Raw genomic sequence first — 18,689 nt, forward strand, 5'->3', positions numbered from 1 at the left:
GCCCTCTGAGGCGTAGTGTTTTACGATGTGTGCTTTTGAGAAGCTCATAGTTTTTTTGTTTCTTCTTGTTACGAAGTGTTCTTAAAAAGAAGCCCTCGGCATAGCCTTTGACGGGTGTGGCTAAACATACTAGTGATATCTGCGATACTAAGAGAGGGCTTACCTCCAGAGAATCTACATTAAAATTGATCCATCACTCGTTCGTTCTTCACGTCGTCGTATGTGAATGTCTTCTCGGCGATGAGGATGACGCTGCAAACAGTGTTGGCGGGTAGGGCGTCGTGGAACTCGCACACAATCTTAATGTTGAATCGAACTACGCGCTCAAGTACAAAGCCGACATCCTGAAGAATCCCCAAGTGCCCATCCAGTTTTACGGTTACCAGTGCTTGCAGAAACCTGCTTCCGGCAATCATTTTGAATTTGACGTGACCACGCAGTTCAACAGCATCCAGTACGACATGCCCGAGTTCGCGGTCATACTCTTCCAGACCGGGAGGAACGACAACCAGGAGAAAGATTCTAGCCAGTTCTACAACTGCAAGATCAAGAACGCCTACCTCAAAAACGGAAGGAATGAGATCTTCCCGCGCGAGAACTACAACCTGAACATCGCAGACGATCACTACTTGAAACTGTACGAGGCGTACACAGCAGACAAGAGAGTGACAGTGGGCAACGTGGACGTGTACTACACTCCCAACGAGTTCATAGCCCGCAGACCCATGTTCGTCATCAACACGTAGAAGAGGAAGCAGGTGGTAGCCAATGATCGCCCCAACATTAAGATCGTGTGCGAGTTCCACGACGCCCTACCCGCCAACACTGTTTGCAGCTTCATCCTCATCGCCGAGAAGACATTCACATACGACGACGTGAAGAACGAACGAGTGATGGATCAATTTTAATGTAAATTCTCTGGAGGTAAGCCCTCTCTCGCAGAAGTGTTGCCAGCAATTTACATGAAATAAGTTGGCCTACTCTGCTAGGCTGTGTGTTTCTGTGTCTTTGTCTGTGTCTGTGTGTGAGGTTAGTTTAGATCACAATAGATCACACATAATCGAATAAGTGTTGCCAACTCACTAGTTTTAAGTTAGTTTAACTTGTGAAAAATCGTATGGGAAAATTTTCATGGGGTGAGTTAGCAACACTGAGTCACGTGATCTGTCTCGACGAATCAGAGCCGTGCACCACTTTCTGTTCCCCAAGAGTAATTGATTGTTGATTGATTTGTTTTATTTTTCTGCCACTTTTGGCTAATTTGCGAAGATGGGGGATGAGTGAATGAGCGATGATATGATAAAATTTATGAATGGACACTCACAAACATCCATGCCCAGGCTGGGATTCGAACCCGGGACCCCTAGCGTAGTAGCTCGATGTTGTAACCACTCCGCCTTGGGGACCGGATTCCCGAAGAGTAAACAATTACCAAAACAGATAGGGGAATTGCCCCTTACACCCTTTAAAAACTACCATGGGTACACCAATGTATCTTACGAGACTTTTATTATAAATTTATACTGCACATCGTCCTCAGGACACACGAAAGACACTACAAATTCTGAGAACACGGAAATGTATTAGCACTGGGCAATCCTAGGACGCACTGTATAGGTCTGGATCACAGAAATAAAGCCTAGATAAATTAAGAAGTCAGTCGGTAAGCTCTTCACTTCAATCCCCGAAGATAAGATAGACATTAGCTCTCAAAAGCTCGGAAACGTATCCGGTACCGGAATTGACCTTGCTGATGTCCCGAGAGAATCCCTTCATCGACTTCTAAATACGAGTTTATTACGGTTCAGTTATTTTCATTCGTTAGTTGATTTAGGACAATCACCAATATACTGGTCCCTCATCAACAAAAATTATTGAAAACTAAGCAAACCACAGGAAAAGATTTACTCGACTTGAGATATTCGGATGCCACACCGATAATTGAAATTTTGTCATAACCCGCAAATTGATTTCACAATCTGACCAGCGAAACTGTACGACTTTCAAAAACCTTTATTACTTTTTTCATGAGCTGCAGACAATTATCTATCTAAAATTACTGGAATTGTGAGGTAAAATATTTGTCCGCTTTTGAGTGTTCTGGATTACGGTGCATGGATCATATCGCGCTTACACAGTAAACGCTGACCTAACGACATAATTGAAGATTAATATCAAATACAAGATTTTTACCTTTCTTAAGACTGAATGTAATCAATATGATAAGTTTAACTACAACATGACACAACATTCCTATCAGGGTAAACGTTTTGTTCTAGACTTCATGGAAATGACCTCCCGTTCGCCCTTCCCTCATGACAGATCTGATCATTCTTCGGAGGGCCTATATAGTAAAGAATCCGGCAGAATAGCCCGGTAGGTGCCGGAGTTGATACCTTCCTGGAGTTTTTTGATTCGTTTAGTTCCTGGGGGATATTGTAATTTTTTAGAGAAACATCTTTCAAGTCTTAATCAGAAACCGAGTGGATTAAGGGACGTGTTTATTTTCATAAATACAAGTATCTCTATCCGTTGGCGGAAAACCAAGTAGTTGCCTCGAACTGTAGTTTAAAGTTGTAGATTCGATACTGTCAAGGTGTCTTGTTTTTCATTAATCTGGGATTAAAGGGACAGTGGCAGTAGGCAAGGGAACCAAAACAGTTTTCAGAATTACAAGAATAGCGCATAAATAGTTGTTGTATTTCCCAAAAAAGTTTAGTTTCTTTTTGCGCAGCTACTTTATAATCAAGGGAGGGAGGAAACTTAGATATACAATCATGAATACAAGTGTCAAGCTTGAATACATTTTGAACTAGTACTGCTGGTCTAGGCCGGCGTACGACCCATTTCTTTATCCTATTTCAGATAGAGCATTTCATTAATTGGGTGATGTCATTTTCTTATGTGAGGTTATTTCTTTTGTAATTTCTTTGTACACATGTAATCACTAAATAAATAGTATTTCTATATATTATATATTTTAATAGTTTATTTCTTAAACTGAACATCTGGGCTATCATTCAAAAAAGAACTGAGCGTTCCCAATATCCATGGTGAAGAGTATAACATTTTTTGTTTGGTACTTATTCAATTTTTCTTGATTCTGTCGAACTGTTTTGTTAGTTTTTGATTGTGTAATGAAAGCAATTTGCTTCAGGAAGTAACGTAAACATATAGGCCTAACAGATAGAGCCAAGGCAGGTTTCTCCCACTGAAGGAAATAAAACCATTACAACCAGATACTTTATATGAAGATGTAATCAAATTTAATCAATATTTCTGTTAAAAATAAACTAAAGTACAGATAGGTATTAAGAGTGACACTGGAAAACCATATTCTTTGGGTAATGTTTTCTTTGAATTTCGTCTTTCAGTACCTTTACGTTGTTTACCTACCTTTCTGGATTAATTGCGAAGATGAAGATGAACATGAATGATGAACTGATGAGATAGATGAAAGAAGAAAACACAATGAAACATCTACGACTTACTCTAGATTCCAAGCTAGGCCCTCTGACTTCCTAACAGGCTACATTATGCTCATGCCATGTAAATTTGACAATGCTTGCTCGTCAGTCTCGAATTTAGCCAATAAATCTTCCAAATGTTACATTTTCCTTATGGTTTGAAGAAGATTCTTGGTTACTGAACTCTAGCATTAATAGTAGTTCAGTTCCATCAAATACCAATTAACCAAATATTTTAAGTGAAATAATATGAAAATTATTAAGAGCGCAAATATTTTATATTATTAAGCATATTTAAACCACAAGTTTTCTTAATTCTCAAATACCTTTGTATAATTGCAATCTATTACATTTCAAATATACTATTTAAACATATTGTGTGTTCGCCGACCCCCGTGGCGGAGTGGTCAGCACATCGCGCTACGACGCCAGGGGTCCCGGGTTCGAATCCTGACCTGGGCATGGATGTTTGTGAGTGTCCATTCATCAATTTTATCATATCATCACTCATCCCCATCTTCTCAAATTAGCCAAAAGTGGCACAAAAGCGAAGTAATATGAAGCAAATCAATCTATCATATTGTGTGTTCCATTCGCCTACCAAAGTCTATAATATGGCGACAGGATGTTATATTTTTAGAGGATTTACCAAAGATTATTTTAAATCCTCCTAGCTAGAAATCCTCCTCCAGATCTTGGCATATATTATTTTAATTTCTACGTTACTATAGTGTGCAGGATTAAAAAAGAGAGCATGCCGACCGAGGATCAAGTTTCTACTACCACGCTCTGGCCTACCCTCTTCTTCTAATATTTTTTTTTTCTCTTGCTCTTCCCAATTTAGTTCCAGAGGAACAATAATGGCAGAAAACGGTAGAAGGTTGAGGGGCAGAAATAATACAAGCGGTCCGCTGTTCAAATAGTGGTCAAATTTTCTCAAACTTTTCAAGTACAATGCCGAACCCATTCCGTTGATTGAACGATTCGAATTTATATTATGGGAGAAATTCCGAAGTCTTGTTAACTATTGTAGTGCCACCCTAAATTAAGTTTTATTATTATTATATATTTTTGGCTTTTCGTTTTCTTTTATCACTTAGTAGTTTGTAGTATTTCCTTTTTCTTCAGAGTCGCACCCAGTCCTTTGCTTAGCATGGCGAGAGTTAGAACCGCGCCCCTCAGGCAAGTCACACTGGCTAGGGTGTAATTTTTGTTATTTTTCTTCCTTTTTTGGTGTATTTGTGCGTGTGGGTGTATGTTAGAGCCACTGGACAAGGCTAAAAAACCGGCAACACTGCAAGGACAAGGGGGAAGTATTGGCGTCTTTGGGGAAGGACAAGACACAGAACAAGATAGAGGTGACAGTAGTGAGGGTGTGTATTTCGAGTTGTGGTTAAACTTTGCGTATTTGCATACAGGAATGCAGGGGGACACTTTGGAAAACAAGTAAGTGAAGTGCGACTGGTGTGTATGTTGCGATGGTGAGTGGGTGATAGAGCTTACCACTCCACCCCGGTCGAGAGGAGTAAGGGAGTTCCGAGGCTCGAAGCCGGAACATCAGCCAGCCTAGAGGAAGGTAAAAGGAAGCTGGGACCTGGAGCCGTGACCAGTGTCAATTCACTGCCCCCTTATCCCCTCCAACATCGGGTCACAACCCCCCCCCCCCTTCATATAAAGGAAGAACAGTGCATGAGTGAGGAATGGAAGTGATTCTATGTACGTGCACCACATAAATGACTAAAGGTAGGGATCCCACTAAACTTTACTTATGGCCATAAGAGTTACATAAGAATACATGAGAGTTACATAAGAGTTACTTATTTTTGTGCTGTGTGTGCTATGCCGGGTTATTGTAAATATATTTTTTATTAACTAACTAACTCTCTAGCCTTCTTAAACCCGAAGGTTCATGGCTGCAGCAACACAGGCCTTCCATCTGTCCCTATCTTGAGCAAGATCTACATACTCTTTTCCATCCCTACCGATTTCCTTTAGGTCCATCTCAACGTTGTCCCTCCATCTTCGTCTTGGCCTTCCTACAGGTCTCTTACCATCTGGTTTCCCAACAAGAATCCTGTAAACTCCTCTTTCCTCTCCCATTCGTGCCACATGGCCTGCCCACCTAAGTCTTCTTGATTTAATTATTCTAATAATATCTGGACATGAATACAAATTATGTAGTTCTAAATTATGTAACCTTCTCCACTCACCTGTCTCCTCATCCCTTTTAGGTCCAAATATTTTCCTAAGAATCTTCTTTTCAAATACTCTCAATTTATGTTCCTCTTTTAATGTAAGGGACCAAGTTTCACACCCGTATAATACTACAGGCAAAATTACTGTTTTGTATATTTTAACTTTTAGTTTCTTAGATATTAAACGAGAAGACAAAAGTTTATGAAGAGAGAAGTAACATGCATTTCCTGAATTAAGCCTACTTTTTATTTCCTCTTTAATATAATTTTCATTTGTTAATATTACTCCTAAGTATTTGAATTTGGAAACTGGTTCAAACGAGTTGTTATCAATAATTAGATTTTGATTATTACCTAACACTTGGTTTCGGCCTGTAAGCATATATTTAGTTTTCTCTTTGTTAACTTCCAAACCTATTTTTTATTATCAATAATAATCTATTTGCAGGTTCAGAGCAAAATTCAAGTTCTTTACATATTGCCCTCCCTCCACGCTATAGTAAATAATAACAATACAAGTTTAAACTCCAAAACGCAACAATGGCAGGGGTCCCGGTTTCGAATCCCGGGCTGGGCATGGGTATTCTTTTTGAGTGTACCTTCATTAATTTCATTATATCATCACTCATCCTCATCTTTGCGATTAGTCAAAAGTAGCAGAAAAGCTAAGTAAAATAAAGCAAAATCAATCAATTTGAATTTATTAAATAAATAATAAATTGAACTTGAAATTACAGTCATCCGAAAATAATTATTGTTACAGGTTAATATCCTAGCAAAATCAGCATATAGCATAATTTCAGAGTTTAAACAATACTATGGACGTCCGGAAGGGAGGGAAACACTTGTGTGGTGAATATTTTCTTTTATTTAACATTGGCTGGTTTTATTCTGTGAAAGCTTCAAACAATGGAAGGCTCTCTGATTCAAATTGTGGCAATCTTGACTTTGTTTTGCCGGAACGAATTGATTTTCTTCATACACTTACGAAGGCGGCTGAATTATACAAACATTTCAAGAAAGCATGGGTAACATTGTGGAGCCAATAACTTAGTTCAGAGGCGTACCTAGGCAGGATGATGAAGGTTATACCAAGGATTTTGGGGATGGAAAGAAAGAGGGAATATTCACGAAAACAGCAGAAGCTGTGAAAACGTCAGCCCCCCTATCCCTCGTTTCTATCCGGCCCTCTGGATTACCTCCTACTTTAATACCTCAATCTCTCCTTTCACCTCACCCTGGGTGCCAAGCGAGCAGATTATATTTGCGCCTGAATTACAAAGGGAGGGGGGGGGGTTCACACAATAATTTATATTTTTATGTCCCTGGTTCGTTTACACATGTACAGAAAGTGAATATACAACTTGTTAAATGGACAGTACCGTAGTTCTTTAAATTATAACATTCTAGTAGGATATATTTTGGTTTATTATACGTAGTTATATATATATACATATTTTACATAGCGTTTCCATGTGTGTCTGCATAGACCAAATTACCAAATCTCTAAATAAATATAATTACGCACCTATGGCATAACCATTGGCACTTCCTTTACCGCAGAGTTAGCATAACTATCTCTGCGGGCCTATCCTCAGCTTAAATGATATTCCGTTCATTACAAATGCGTTTCCTTACGACTTCACTCCTACATTATTATATCCAGTTTGGCCACCATAAGTGGACTAAACTTGAGGAGACGTTCCTCTTTCGTCGATCAATGGGGAAACACTGTTTTTTTGCTAAAGCCCACTGGCCTTTTTTACAGTCGGGGTAAATGTCCGTGGACGTGGACCCCGTAGCGTTGGAAAATTCCACTGCAACGGTCTTTTGAAAGACAGCTAGCTCCCCCAACCGGGGAGGTAAAAAAACAGGGGAATCTAACATCCAGGAAAGCACAATCCAATAAGCACATACACTTGCATGCAATAATAACATAAAAGTACACTCATGGAAACACATTACTTAACCCTACACCTTGTAGCTGGCCAGCAATTAATTAACATATTACCAAAACCAGTAATGGTCAATCCGACCGTTACAAAGCATAGATAAAGCCAACAGTCCGCGTATGATACAGAAAGAAATATTTTTCTCCCCTTACCCCGAAATCTTGTTAGCCTGGTACCTCAGATGCTGAACTGGCGTGGAACATAAATGTCACCAATTGAAGAGCAAGTTAACTAAAATTGTCCACTTCTCAAATATTATTTAATATTTCTGCTTGAAGTAATCTAGCGTCGCGTGAAGTAAATCGTTGGGTGTCGACACCCAGCCAAAATTAAGAGAAAATTTACCCCCCCCCCCACATCAAGATGGGCTACAAACACACAGAAAATCAAGAAAATTAATCGTTCATCACAATCACAGAGAAGAAAACGCTAAACGTGAGTAACACTGATTAAGTGAGCATACAAAAAAGTTATTATATTGTAGAGTACAAGGAAAAAATAATAAAATAAAGTAAAACAAGAAATACGAATATAATAATGCATGTTTTATGAAGAATACGAGCCTGGAACCTTGTATTGTGCTAGACACTCCGCCAGAGCGCCCAGCAAAAATTCATTTACGAAACACAAGTTAATTTTCATTTATTTCGATTCAGTGGCGACGATTGAGTTCCAGGACCGGGAGGGGGGCACGTGTCAAAACTGTAGGGGCAAAGACAGTATATTTCCCTCTGTATATAAGGATTAGCATAGTGTGGGGGGAAAAGTTGGGGCAACTGTCCCCTCGCCCCACCCCTTATCGCCGCCACTGTTTCGATTTATCGTTTCAATTTAACACCCCCCTCGCCCGTCAATACCCTCAAAAACAAGAAAGAATTACTCTCCTTATTTAGTGTTGGAAATTATTTTACCTATTCCTAAGAATTAACCCCGCCACCATTTACACTAATCATGATACCAACGAATTATAATAATTATTATTTTCAATTTCAATAGCTATTTGATATTTCATAGCAGCTTTCCTATATTTCATTGGTAAGTCTCTGGCAATGTTCAAACTTCGTGATGCGATTTGCAATTTGAGATACTTAAAATTATTGTTTTAAAATTTACCTGTAGGAGTTTATAACAATTAGGCTATAATTTCATTTCAATAAAAATATAATGGATATTATTTATTCATACTCGTTTACATGTGTACCAAGATAAATATTATTTTCTACTAGCAGTGTCTTCGTCTTCTTTCTTTCCGACTCGTCTACATTATCTAAAGGTTCAAGCAACACATTTAAAATGTCGACGTAAGTGTAAAGCTGCTCATTTTGCTGATATAGTGTTTGAAAACAAAACCTTCGCCACGCAACTGCAAGGCTTCGGGTGCGCGACAACTTCTTGCAATGGAGTTGTTGAGGAAGTTTGCGGCCCTAATTTTTTGCGAAATTGATTGGAAAGGAAATATATTAGGCAAAAGCATCGAGGATCTTAGGAATTACTATAACAATGCAAACAGTGCTTGCATTATATCTTAAATACTGCATACTTTTCTCCAATACAAAAGCTAAAGGAAACGAAAAATGAAGTACTTGGGAATAGCAAAAAAAATCGTGCCTCCACCGCTGTCCGCACATTTAACAGTTGCTGCCATCTCTTGACAGTTTATTTCGGAAGGAGCACGTGCTCCGATTTCCAGCCGATTTCCGATCTCGGGTATCTATGTAAAGTTTTCAGACAGATCCGATACGGAAAAATCAGTGGATTCAGGCGGTAAAGCGAAAAACTGGACACAAACATAAGGGAATAGGCTCTATAGTCGACACTACATCACTCGAGTAAATGAAATGAAAATATTTTACGTGTTTCGAACAGTATAATTGTCTAACGCACATGTGTTGACTATATTTAAAAATTTAAACTGTTTGTAATCATTCAGAATTGCAAAAATTATAATTTTAAGTTAATTTAATGTAATCAATGTAAACTTTATTAGTTAAATTTTTACTAACTTCTCAAGTCTTTTCTTGGAAGACACTTGCAAAATTTAATAATAAAATACAATAACTGTGCATTTCAGTATTGTTACCTGTTGTGCTGGATATGCACTCGAATCTCGAATAAAATATATTTATTTAATTAGTTTAGTAATTATTTATTGTATAACATTTATAACAGTTGTAATTATTATTATTTCTACTATTCTACTTTTATTACTGGCCTTTACCACCTAGAAAGATTTCTGACGACGCTATCTCTAAGCCATACAATAAAATTAAAGGGGCTGTGTTTGACTACAAAATGTCAAAAATCATACATTTTACTGTTGTATTTCAATGTTTATAATTTATGAAAGCTTTATTTCAACTTGCAGAAGTCTTAATACGAAACTAATGGTTGAAGATCAACATTGTCTTGGAAAAGATTAATATTTTTCCGTAAATTTACATCCAAAGGATCCGGGAAATTGCCAATCTTTTCAAGGTACCTTTGTTTCTGTATATCACTCAAACATTTCAAGGGATCCATTTTGTATCCGATCTTTTATAAGAAAATAAGCTCGGTGACGATCTGTATCCACTTGTATACATTGGAAAATTGCCCAAACCGGAAGTTCTCCCCCCCCCCAACTATAATCGAATTGTCTGATCGATTATTTTTTGTTTACTCAGGAATAACCCCCATAATTTAACAACTTCAATAGAAAAAAAATCTGGCAGCGCTATAAAGTAGCGGTTAGTTCACAGAATTTAGTTTGTATTTTAAATCCACTTTATGCACAGTAAGGCTAATTGGGACTGGCTCTACAGTTAAAAGTGGGATCCGAAACACTATGTGCCTCCACCGGGAATCGAACTCGGGACCCCTTGATTACAAGGAGACGACGCTACCACTGCGCCATCGGGGAGGCCCTTAGTGCAGAGAAGTAGCTCGAAGACAGATGTCAATTTGGTAGTTTAGTAAAGGAAAAAGAAGAAAAAAGAAGAAAAAAGAAAGTAATTCAACTGAAAGCAAGACATGAGGCATTGTCTCCAAACATAATGTAATAATAGGTAAGAAGAGGAAAGATAGAAATTGAAGCTAATAATTGAAAATAAATATTGACGCTAACTTTTACTCTATATAACATTTCTTATTGAAATTACAAAACTTGTTTCGTTTTAGTCTTTTTAGGTGTAAATACTGCACATTTTGTCAAAAATATTCATTAGTTTCTAATTTTTGTAACTTACTTTATTGTGTTCTCCACCTAGTTCACGTACTGTAAGGCAGTCCTGTCCATCTTGTGCAATTCTTTTTCCAGCTTCACATTGTCTGTCCCTGAAAATGATTAATGAAACAAGCAAAGTTTGATAAGAAATTAAAGGAATGAGTTTATTATGTGTATTAAGTTTTGCATTGAATTATACACACTGTAAGAACTAGGTAAAGGAAATGCAGGGGACAAGGGGGCAAGAAAAAAATATTGAGTTCAAAACATATATTTGAGAGTAATCTATCTAACCGATACAGGGCCACACTCAGAGCATTTATAAACATGTTCAGTTAGTTCAGACATCAGGAAGTGGGGCAAATCAGACCAGTAAGTGACATAAATTGAATATCAAAATTTGTCAAAGTACATTCACAAAACAAGCACTCTAAAACACTTAAATCAAATTATCGCATGTTGAGAAGCAGAAATGTAATAAACAACAACAACAAGAAAACTTTCCTCTGTCCGTCTTCCCCCTGTGGAGTGACATTGCTCTGTGGTTCAGATCAAACTTTAAACTGTAGGTCCAGTCCCGATTAGCATATCTGTGCATAAAGTGGACTTAAAACAATAGCTCAACTCAACTGAACTCTTTCCGTCTTTCGATTGATTGAATTGTTGTTTTAAGTCCGCTTTATGAACAGTAAGGCTACTCGGGAATGGACCTACAGTTTTAAGTGGGATGCGAACCACTGTGCCATGTGCCTCCACCGGGCATCGAACCCTGGACCCCTTGATTACAAGGCAACAACGCTATCGGTGAGGCCCTTTCCGTCTTGTATGTAGACTTGAATCATATATACATATTTCACGTAACGTTAACTATGATGATGTTTGAATGTTATTTGTAAGACAAGGGGGGTACCGATCTCGGAGAGGAGCGTTCGTGTCTCCAATGTTGAGGGAGGCGACTGTTAATAGATCGAAAGTGATATGAGTTGGAAACCTGCAAATATTAAACTACATGATAAATAGTGGAAGGCTAAGCCTACAATGAAGGGGTGTCGTAGCCTTGTAATTAAGGGTTCCCGGGTTCGATACCCGGTGGAGGCACATAGTGCTTCGGATCCCACTTTAACGCTAAAAGCGCCGTTGGGGTCATTTTGACCGTTTTTTTTAAATTTACCATGCTTTATTTCAACATACAATGGAACGTCGAAGCTGATATTTTCTGACTTTTCCTAAGATGCTTCCAAGTATATTGTGACAAATGTTTATATTTCTATCTTAATTATTAAAATAAATAGTCATAGAAATACCTAGAACTGCCAATAGGGGTCATTTTGACCCTCGTAAGAAAAATGACCGATTTTCATTTATTATTATTTTATAACTTGTACTCTAGCGAAAGCACATTCTGAAACAGGTTAAATTTTATATATTGTCATTTCAACGTCATTCATCATTAAAAAAAATCATTTACTCTTAATAGGGCTTGAATTTCTTATAAGGGTCAAGTTGACCCCAAACGGCTGTTTTAGGTTAGTCTAAAATCCGGCTGTTCTAGTGTTAAACTGTAGGTCCAGTCCCGATTAGCCTCTCTGTGCATAAAGTGGACTTAAAACAACAATTCAATGAATCAATCAATCAATCAACAATGCAGGGAAAATTATTAATTTATAATAAATGGTTATATGTAGCCTTCATAGTCTGTTTTCTTCAGTTAAAATTGAAGATTGGAGGACTGTTTTCTTATACCTTCTCCCGTTTATTTGCAAATAACAGTTTACTAGAAGGTGATGGTTGTTTGAATTCCTATACAGTCATGTGAAAAACAATTTTAAAGAGGCGAGTGTAAACTCCGTACCAGCTAACTGTAGATCAGGCGAACGAGAACAAGTCTGAGCGCAAGTAGTGACGCGAGACGGCTCCAACAATGAACAGTGAGAGAAACGGGATTGTATAATGGTCGACGGAAGTTACCCGACTTCCATCTTCGCTATGCAGCGTTGCAAACTTTTGAAAAGGATAATACCGAACGCACATGGGAAACGGACCGTATTTTTGTCTCCAGGTCCGTACGATTGGTTTAAGAATTTGTTAGGGAAATATTAGAGATAAAACTGCAAGAGCAAATTTTGACAAGCCGTGTATTCAGCGTACCGACTAAGGTCTAGAGTGCGCGTCAAATCTCCTGCGGCTGAACAGCACCAGTGAATCACAGACGTGCGGCGTTGCCTAGTTCAGAACCTGTTTCACCTCGCTAATAAATCGTGTACCTGGCGCTCGGATATAAATAGATTGTTTCAAGTGTCAGTAGTTCAACAGATGGAAGATAATGAATTTGTGAGTATGTACGAAAAACAAGCGTGATTGTAGCTTATACCGTTCCCTCTGTAGAAACAATGTTATTATAAACGTATTTGCATTGTATCCTTCTACTCTCCCTTCGTTCCTGTTTTTAAACTTATGTTCGAGTGAAGAATAGAGAAGTAAAATTGACTTTAAGAAGTTCCAGGCTCTAACAGCTCAAGCGTGTGGTGTGAATCAAGCTACCGTTTCTCGGATATGTTCGGGGGCAAAACAATGTGGAGCGGGTCCTGCTCCAGTGTTTCAATCACCTAGAAAGCACATTAACGTACCGAAAAGAACGACAAACTTAGATGACTTTGAAAAAGACGTAGTTCGTAGAACCATCTTTGAATTTTACGATCGTGGCGAAAAAGATAACGTACTCTTTACAGGATAAAATATCTTACAAAGGCTCTACAACATCCACCTTGATAAATAAATACTCTAAGAATAATTCTGGAACAAAACAGTGAATGGCAAGACACTTTACATCTTACATTCATCGATTTTGCAAAGGCTTTTGATTCACTAAATAGAAGAGTCATGTGGCAGACAGTAGCAGACTATGGTATTCCAACGAAGATATTAAACCTAATGAAAGATATGTACGAAGGTTTCAGGTGTAAGATCCTACATGAAGGACAGCTTACATAATACATAGATGTTACAAATGGAGTGATACAGGGCTGCATTCTATCTCCGACAATATTTCTGCTAATAATAAATACAGTTATAAGGAAAACGATGGGTTGCAGGAAAAGCGGAAAACAATGGGGACTCAAAGATAGACTAGAAGATTTAGATTTTGCGGATGACATCTGCTTATTAGCACAAAGACTTAGCGATATGAAGGAAAAACTAAAAAGACTACAGGAGGAAGCGAAGATAGCAGGACTCTATTAATGTGAACAAGACTAACGAAATTAGAGCCATTGCAAGAGGAAAAGAAAAATTGAATGTTTGTCATGAGCTAATTGAACAAGTAGAGTAATTTACTTACTTAGGAAGTGTCATAACAAAAGAAGGAAGTTCAGATGAAGACATACAAAATAGAATCAAGAAAGCCAATGTGGCATTTATACAACTGTATCCCATTTGGAAAGCCTGCAACATTTCTAGAAAGACAAAAATAATGATTTTCAATACAAATGTAAAATACTGCAATATGGTTCAGTTGGTAACCAAAAAATATGATGCGCTATCAAACGTTCGAGACTGTACATCATTGCACAAAAAAAAAAAAAAAAAAAAAATACGGAAGCAAAAATTGTTTCCGTAAATTTTCCCAGGCTTTTGACAGAGTAAATCATCGATATTGATTTCGTTGGTTGATTTGGTGTTTTGAGTCCACTTTATGCATAGTAAGGCTAATCGGTACTGGACTTACAGTTTAAAGTGGGATTCGAACCACTATGTGCCTCCACCGGGTATCGAATCCGGGACCCCTTGATTACAAGGTGACGACGCTACCATTGCGCCATTTGGGAGGCCCATATCCATATTGATTGCAAATGTTAGAACAAATGAGATTACACAATGAACTGATAACAAAAGTTTTATTGGAAGGAATATGTATTAAAACAAAAATAAACTGGTTTATTTCTGCACCGTTTATTGTAAGAAATGGACTACCTCAAGGAAATCCTTTCTCTCTTGCACTCTTTGTTTTATCACTGGCATCTTTATTATGTAAGGTAAATGATAGTGTTCGAGGAATCTCTCGAGGCCAATTTAAGGTTACAGTTAGTGTCTTTGTAGGACGATGTAACAGTATTCTGGAACAGCAACGAAGGTGTGCTTGCCCTAAGTCAATGCATTTCCAAATACGAGAAAATATCGGGAGCCAAGGTCAACGTCCGTAAACTGTTGTTTACAGCTGAGGTTTAGAAGAGGTGAAAATACACAAACAGTGTTTACCGTACAGAACTCACAAACAAATCTTGCCATCATGCATACAGCACAGTATAAATTTAAGTTCTGAGAAACTGGGTAAAAAAGTTTTAATATTTATTGCAAACTTATAAATATGTCTAATTTGGTTTAATATCACGTATTATCATTTTAAATATCTATAGTCTTTCACGTATCTGGTATACATGTCAAATTTTACCTCGCCCACAGAAATATTTGGCAACTATACAAACACTGATAGGAAAGTTAGTGTGGAGAAACTCTGTGTTCTGAGCAAGGCATTCCAGCTTATCACTTCCCTACGTTTGAGGTGGCCTTGAACTGGTTAATGTAAGAATCAAGCCTCGGCTGGATCTTTCTCTAAACAGCTTAAAACTGTTTCTCCTTCTATTGAAAAGATCTCCTAACATATGCTTCCAATTTCGGTGAAACTCTGCAAAGCTTTTCTAGAAGGATGTAATTTGTAAAACATCAATTTGGGGCTCTATTATGGTGTACAAAAATTAGTAAAGCAGCCAGTAGCTAAGCGTAGTCTTACGAAGGAGGCAAGCAATGTTTCAGTACAACAAAACATGTAGTACAACGACATGCCGAGGGGAAAGATTCAAGGTTTATAGCCTCATTTACCCAGTCGCTGGATTTGTCAAAATATCGTAATAAAGTGACTGTACTAAAAATAAACCATATGATCCGCAAACGTCACATTTACTTTTTAAAAAAAATCCAGGTAACGTTATTCATATGATATCAAACGTTTTGCATATGCGAACTTTCCGCATACGACTAAAGGGAGACGGAATTTCTTACTTACTTATTAGTACCTTTATTTGTTCATTATTATTTAATATGGTCAAACGGTGACCAAATCGATTTAGATAAAAAAAATGGGAATCATTTGTTTATTTTACGCTGCATGATGTAATTTAGTATTTTTGGGCACACTAAAAACCGCATTGGAGTAACTTAAACACTAAATAAAAAGTTAAACACAAACAATAAAAAATTCATTTCAAAGCAAAGAAACACATGCATAGACGATGTACTCACCACAATAAATTTCAAACTCTTGGTCCATTGGATGCCACCCTTAGTGACGATATTCATACTCCATTCTTCTTTTCTTCTCTAGAAAATGTTTAAGCACACAATCGTAAAATTTAGTTTCATCCATTTTGAGGTCCTTTAATAGTTCCTTCTCAATGGACAAATGAGCAAGGGCTGACAACCTTTCCTGACCCATGCTGTTCCTGGCGAATGTCTTGATACGTTTCAGCGTTGAAAACGATCTTTCAACTGACGCTGTTGTGGCTAGTATAGTCAGTACTAGCAGACACAGTTTGTGGAGTTCGGGCATCACTTGTTGTAATTCGTTGTTTACAATGTACTTCAAGATGTCCTTTACACTCTTATTGCGGAAACAATCCCGAGAATAGGCAATACTGAGCTCGGTGTGCAACAAGGTTTTGTCAAAATGCTGGATGTACAGTTGCATAAGCGATGAGAAGGCAGTTTCTGGAAATGTAGCAGCATACATGCGAAATTTCCCGCTATCGAGCAATTCAACAAATCGTAGGGCCTCAAGGTTTTCAAAACGTGAAGACAGTTGGCTTATGATGTTGTCTATAACTTCACAATATATACGTTGGTACTGAGATTTTGTGTCGCCTACATTGTTCCTCTTGCTTCTCGGCTGTGGTACTCCTGCAATATCTATTGTCCTTGTATAAATTATGTCAAATTGTTCTCGTTTCTTGGTAATGTCACTTTTGACACTTTCAATTTCTTTGAGGCAAAATCCAATATCCATAGTTTTTGTTTGCAGCACATTAAATAAATATCCCGTCAAGGAAAATATTTCCCCAGACAAGAGAAGAAAAAAGTTGGTTTCGAAACTATCCAGGAATGCCAAGAAACCACCCGCAGAAGAAATTGTTTCACTGTCCCAGTCTTGTGCATTGCCAATAATGTCCTCAAACATTTCAATTATCTTCACTCTATTTTCGGACGTTTTTTGTACAAGCCGTTCACTGTAGTTCCACCTGGTCTGAACCACTTCAGGTAACCTTGCTTTAACTATATCGTCGAGAGCAGCATTTCTTTTTGTCGAATGCGAAAAGAAAGAAGCAAGGCCACTTAGCGTCGAGAAAAACACTTTGCATTCACTAATGTTGCTCACTGTTTGAGAAAGTACTAAATTTAAGCAATGTGCAAAACAGTGAACAAATATTGCACTAGAGAAAATCTGTCTGACTCGTGCTTGTGTCCCCGAGAGATCCCCTGCCATTACGGCTGCCCCGTCGTATGTTTGACACACCAATTTTGATTCCCAGCCTAGTTTTCGAATTGTTTCAACAACGTGGGCAGCAATTACAGCTGCAGTTCGGTTCCTGCTGACATCCTCAAACCCCCAGAAACGCTGAACAATTTTTCCTGACTTCGTCACGTAACGAAACATCGTCGAAAGTTGCGATTTCCGTGATACGTCCGAGGATTCATCGATCATAATAGCTACGAACTTGGTTTCACTTACCTCGGCCTTAATTGCGTCCGTTATGACACCACTCGTGCTTTTAATAAGGTCATTCTGAATCTCACTTGACAAGCCAGTAAATGTTGTAGAATTCTCCAAATGACTTGCCAGCAAAGTATCAAATTCTGCCAACATATTTACAAGTTCTACATAATTTCCACGGTTCAATGATGCCTCACTTTCATTGTGTCCCCGGAATGATAATTCTTGACTACCAAGAAAGGTTGTTACACTTGCAAGACGCTTTAAAATATCGCGATTTTGACGAACAACTTTGTTATTGCGCTCGATTGTTACTAATCTGTGGTGATCCAGAGCAAAATCCACACGAGATTTTCCTAATTCCTTCAGAGTTAAAAATGCCCTTATGTGAGATTCTGCTTTTTCATGTCTCTGTAATGCATTGTGCACGTTATTCAGATCACAGTATCTCTCACTTGACCACACGGAGTTCGTCTTGTGCACGGCGAACAATACGCATGGCCAACAGTACAACCTACTGCGTGCTTCACAACCTGCTAGCCAAATAAACTTGTGGTACAAATTGCTTTGGAAATGTCGCACATTGGCTAACTTATTTTAAGTCCGGTAAATGCGGTGTTGGTCGACCCCCTTCCACGATTTTCATTTTAACACTTATCTCTCTCGAGCTAAACGAAGCAATTTTCAATTGCTCAATAATACACCCGCACTTCACATCAACCGTTCCTAAATACGCGTTCATTCCGATAAATTCACATCACAAAACACGAAGCAACAAACACTCACACAATCCCACGCGCTTTCCACAACTGCAAATGCAAGCATCCACACAAGATCACTTTGAAAATCTCTGAAACAACAGAAAGTGATACCAACCTATTTCCTTAATTTTATCCGTCACAAAGGAAAGATATATCAGTTTGGAGATAAAAATTACGAGGAGGAATCAGAATCATTTCAGCAGAACGAGTATGTACATTAATATTTAAGTAATAAAGTGTCATTCAATGGCGTGCCCGGGGCGAAGGGGGGGTGGATGGTAGACATAACCCCCTTTTGGCCCAGTATATCTAAGAAAAAACGTCAAAGGAAGGAAAAGATGACAAAATGGGG

General features: G+C 38.1%; 1 protein-coding gene across 4 annotated transcripts in view; it reads right to left on the minus strand.

Annotated features, from left to right (window-relative positions):
- LOC145984114 (uncharacterized) overlaps positions 1-18,689 on the minus strand; it is a 677,559-nt gene that overhangs the window by 567,298 nt on the left and 91,572 nt on the right. For all 4 annotated transcript variants that reach the window (XM_083117547.1, XM_083117546.1, XM_083117548.1 and 1 more), the window contains exon 3: positions 10,839-10,926. In XM_083117547.1, coding sequence (XP_082973673.1) covers positions 10,839-10,926 — 88 coding nt within the window. The remainder of the gene's footprint in view (positions 1-10,838; positions 10,927-18,689) is intronic.

Source organism: Lepisma saccharinum, chromosome 2 (genome assembly GCF_977018435.1).
Source record: "Lepisma saccharinum chromosome 2, izLepSacc3.1, whole genome shotgun sequence".
In the NCBI taxonomy this organism is placed as follows: Eukaryota; Metazoa; Arthropoda; class Insecta; order Zygentoma; family Lepismatidae; genus Lepisma; species Lepisma saccharinum.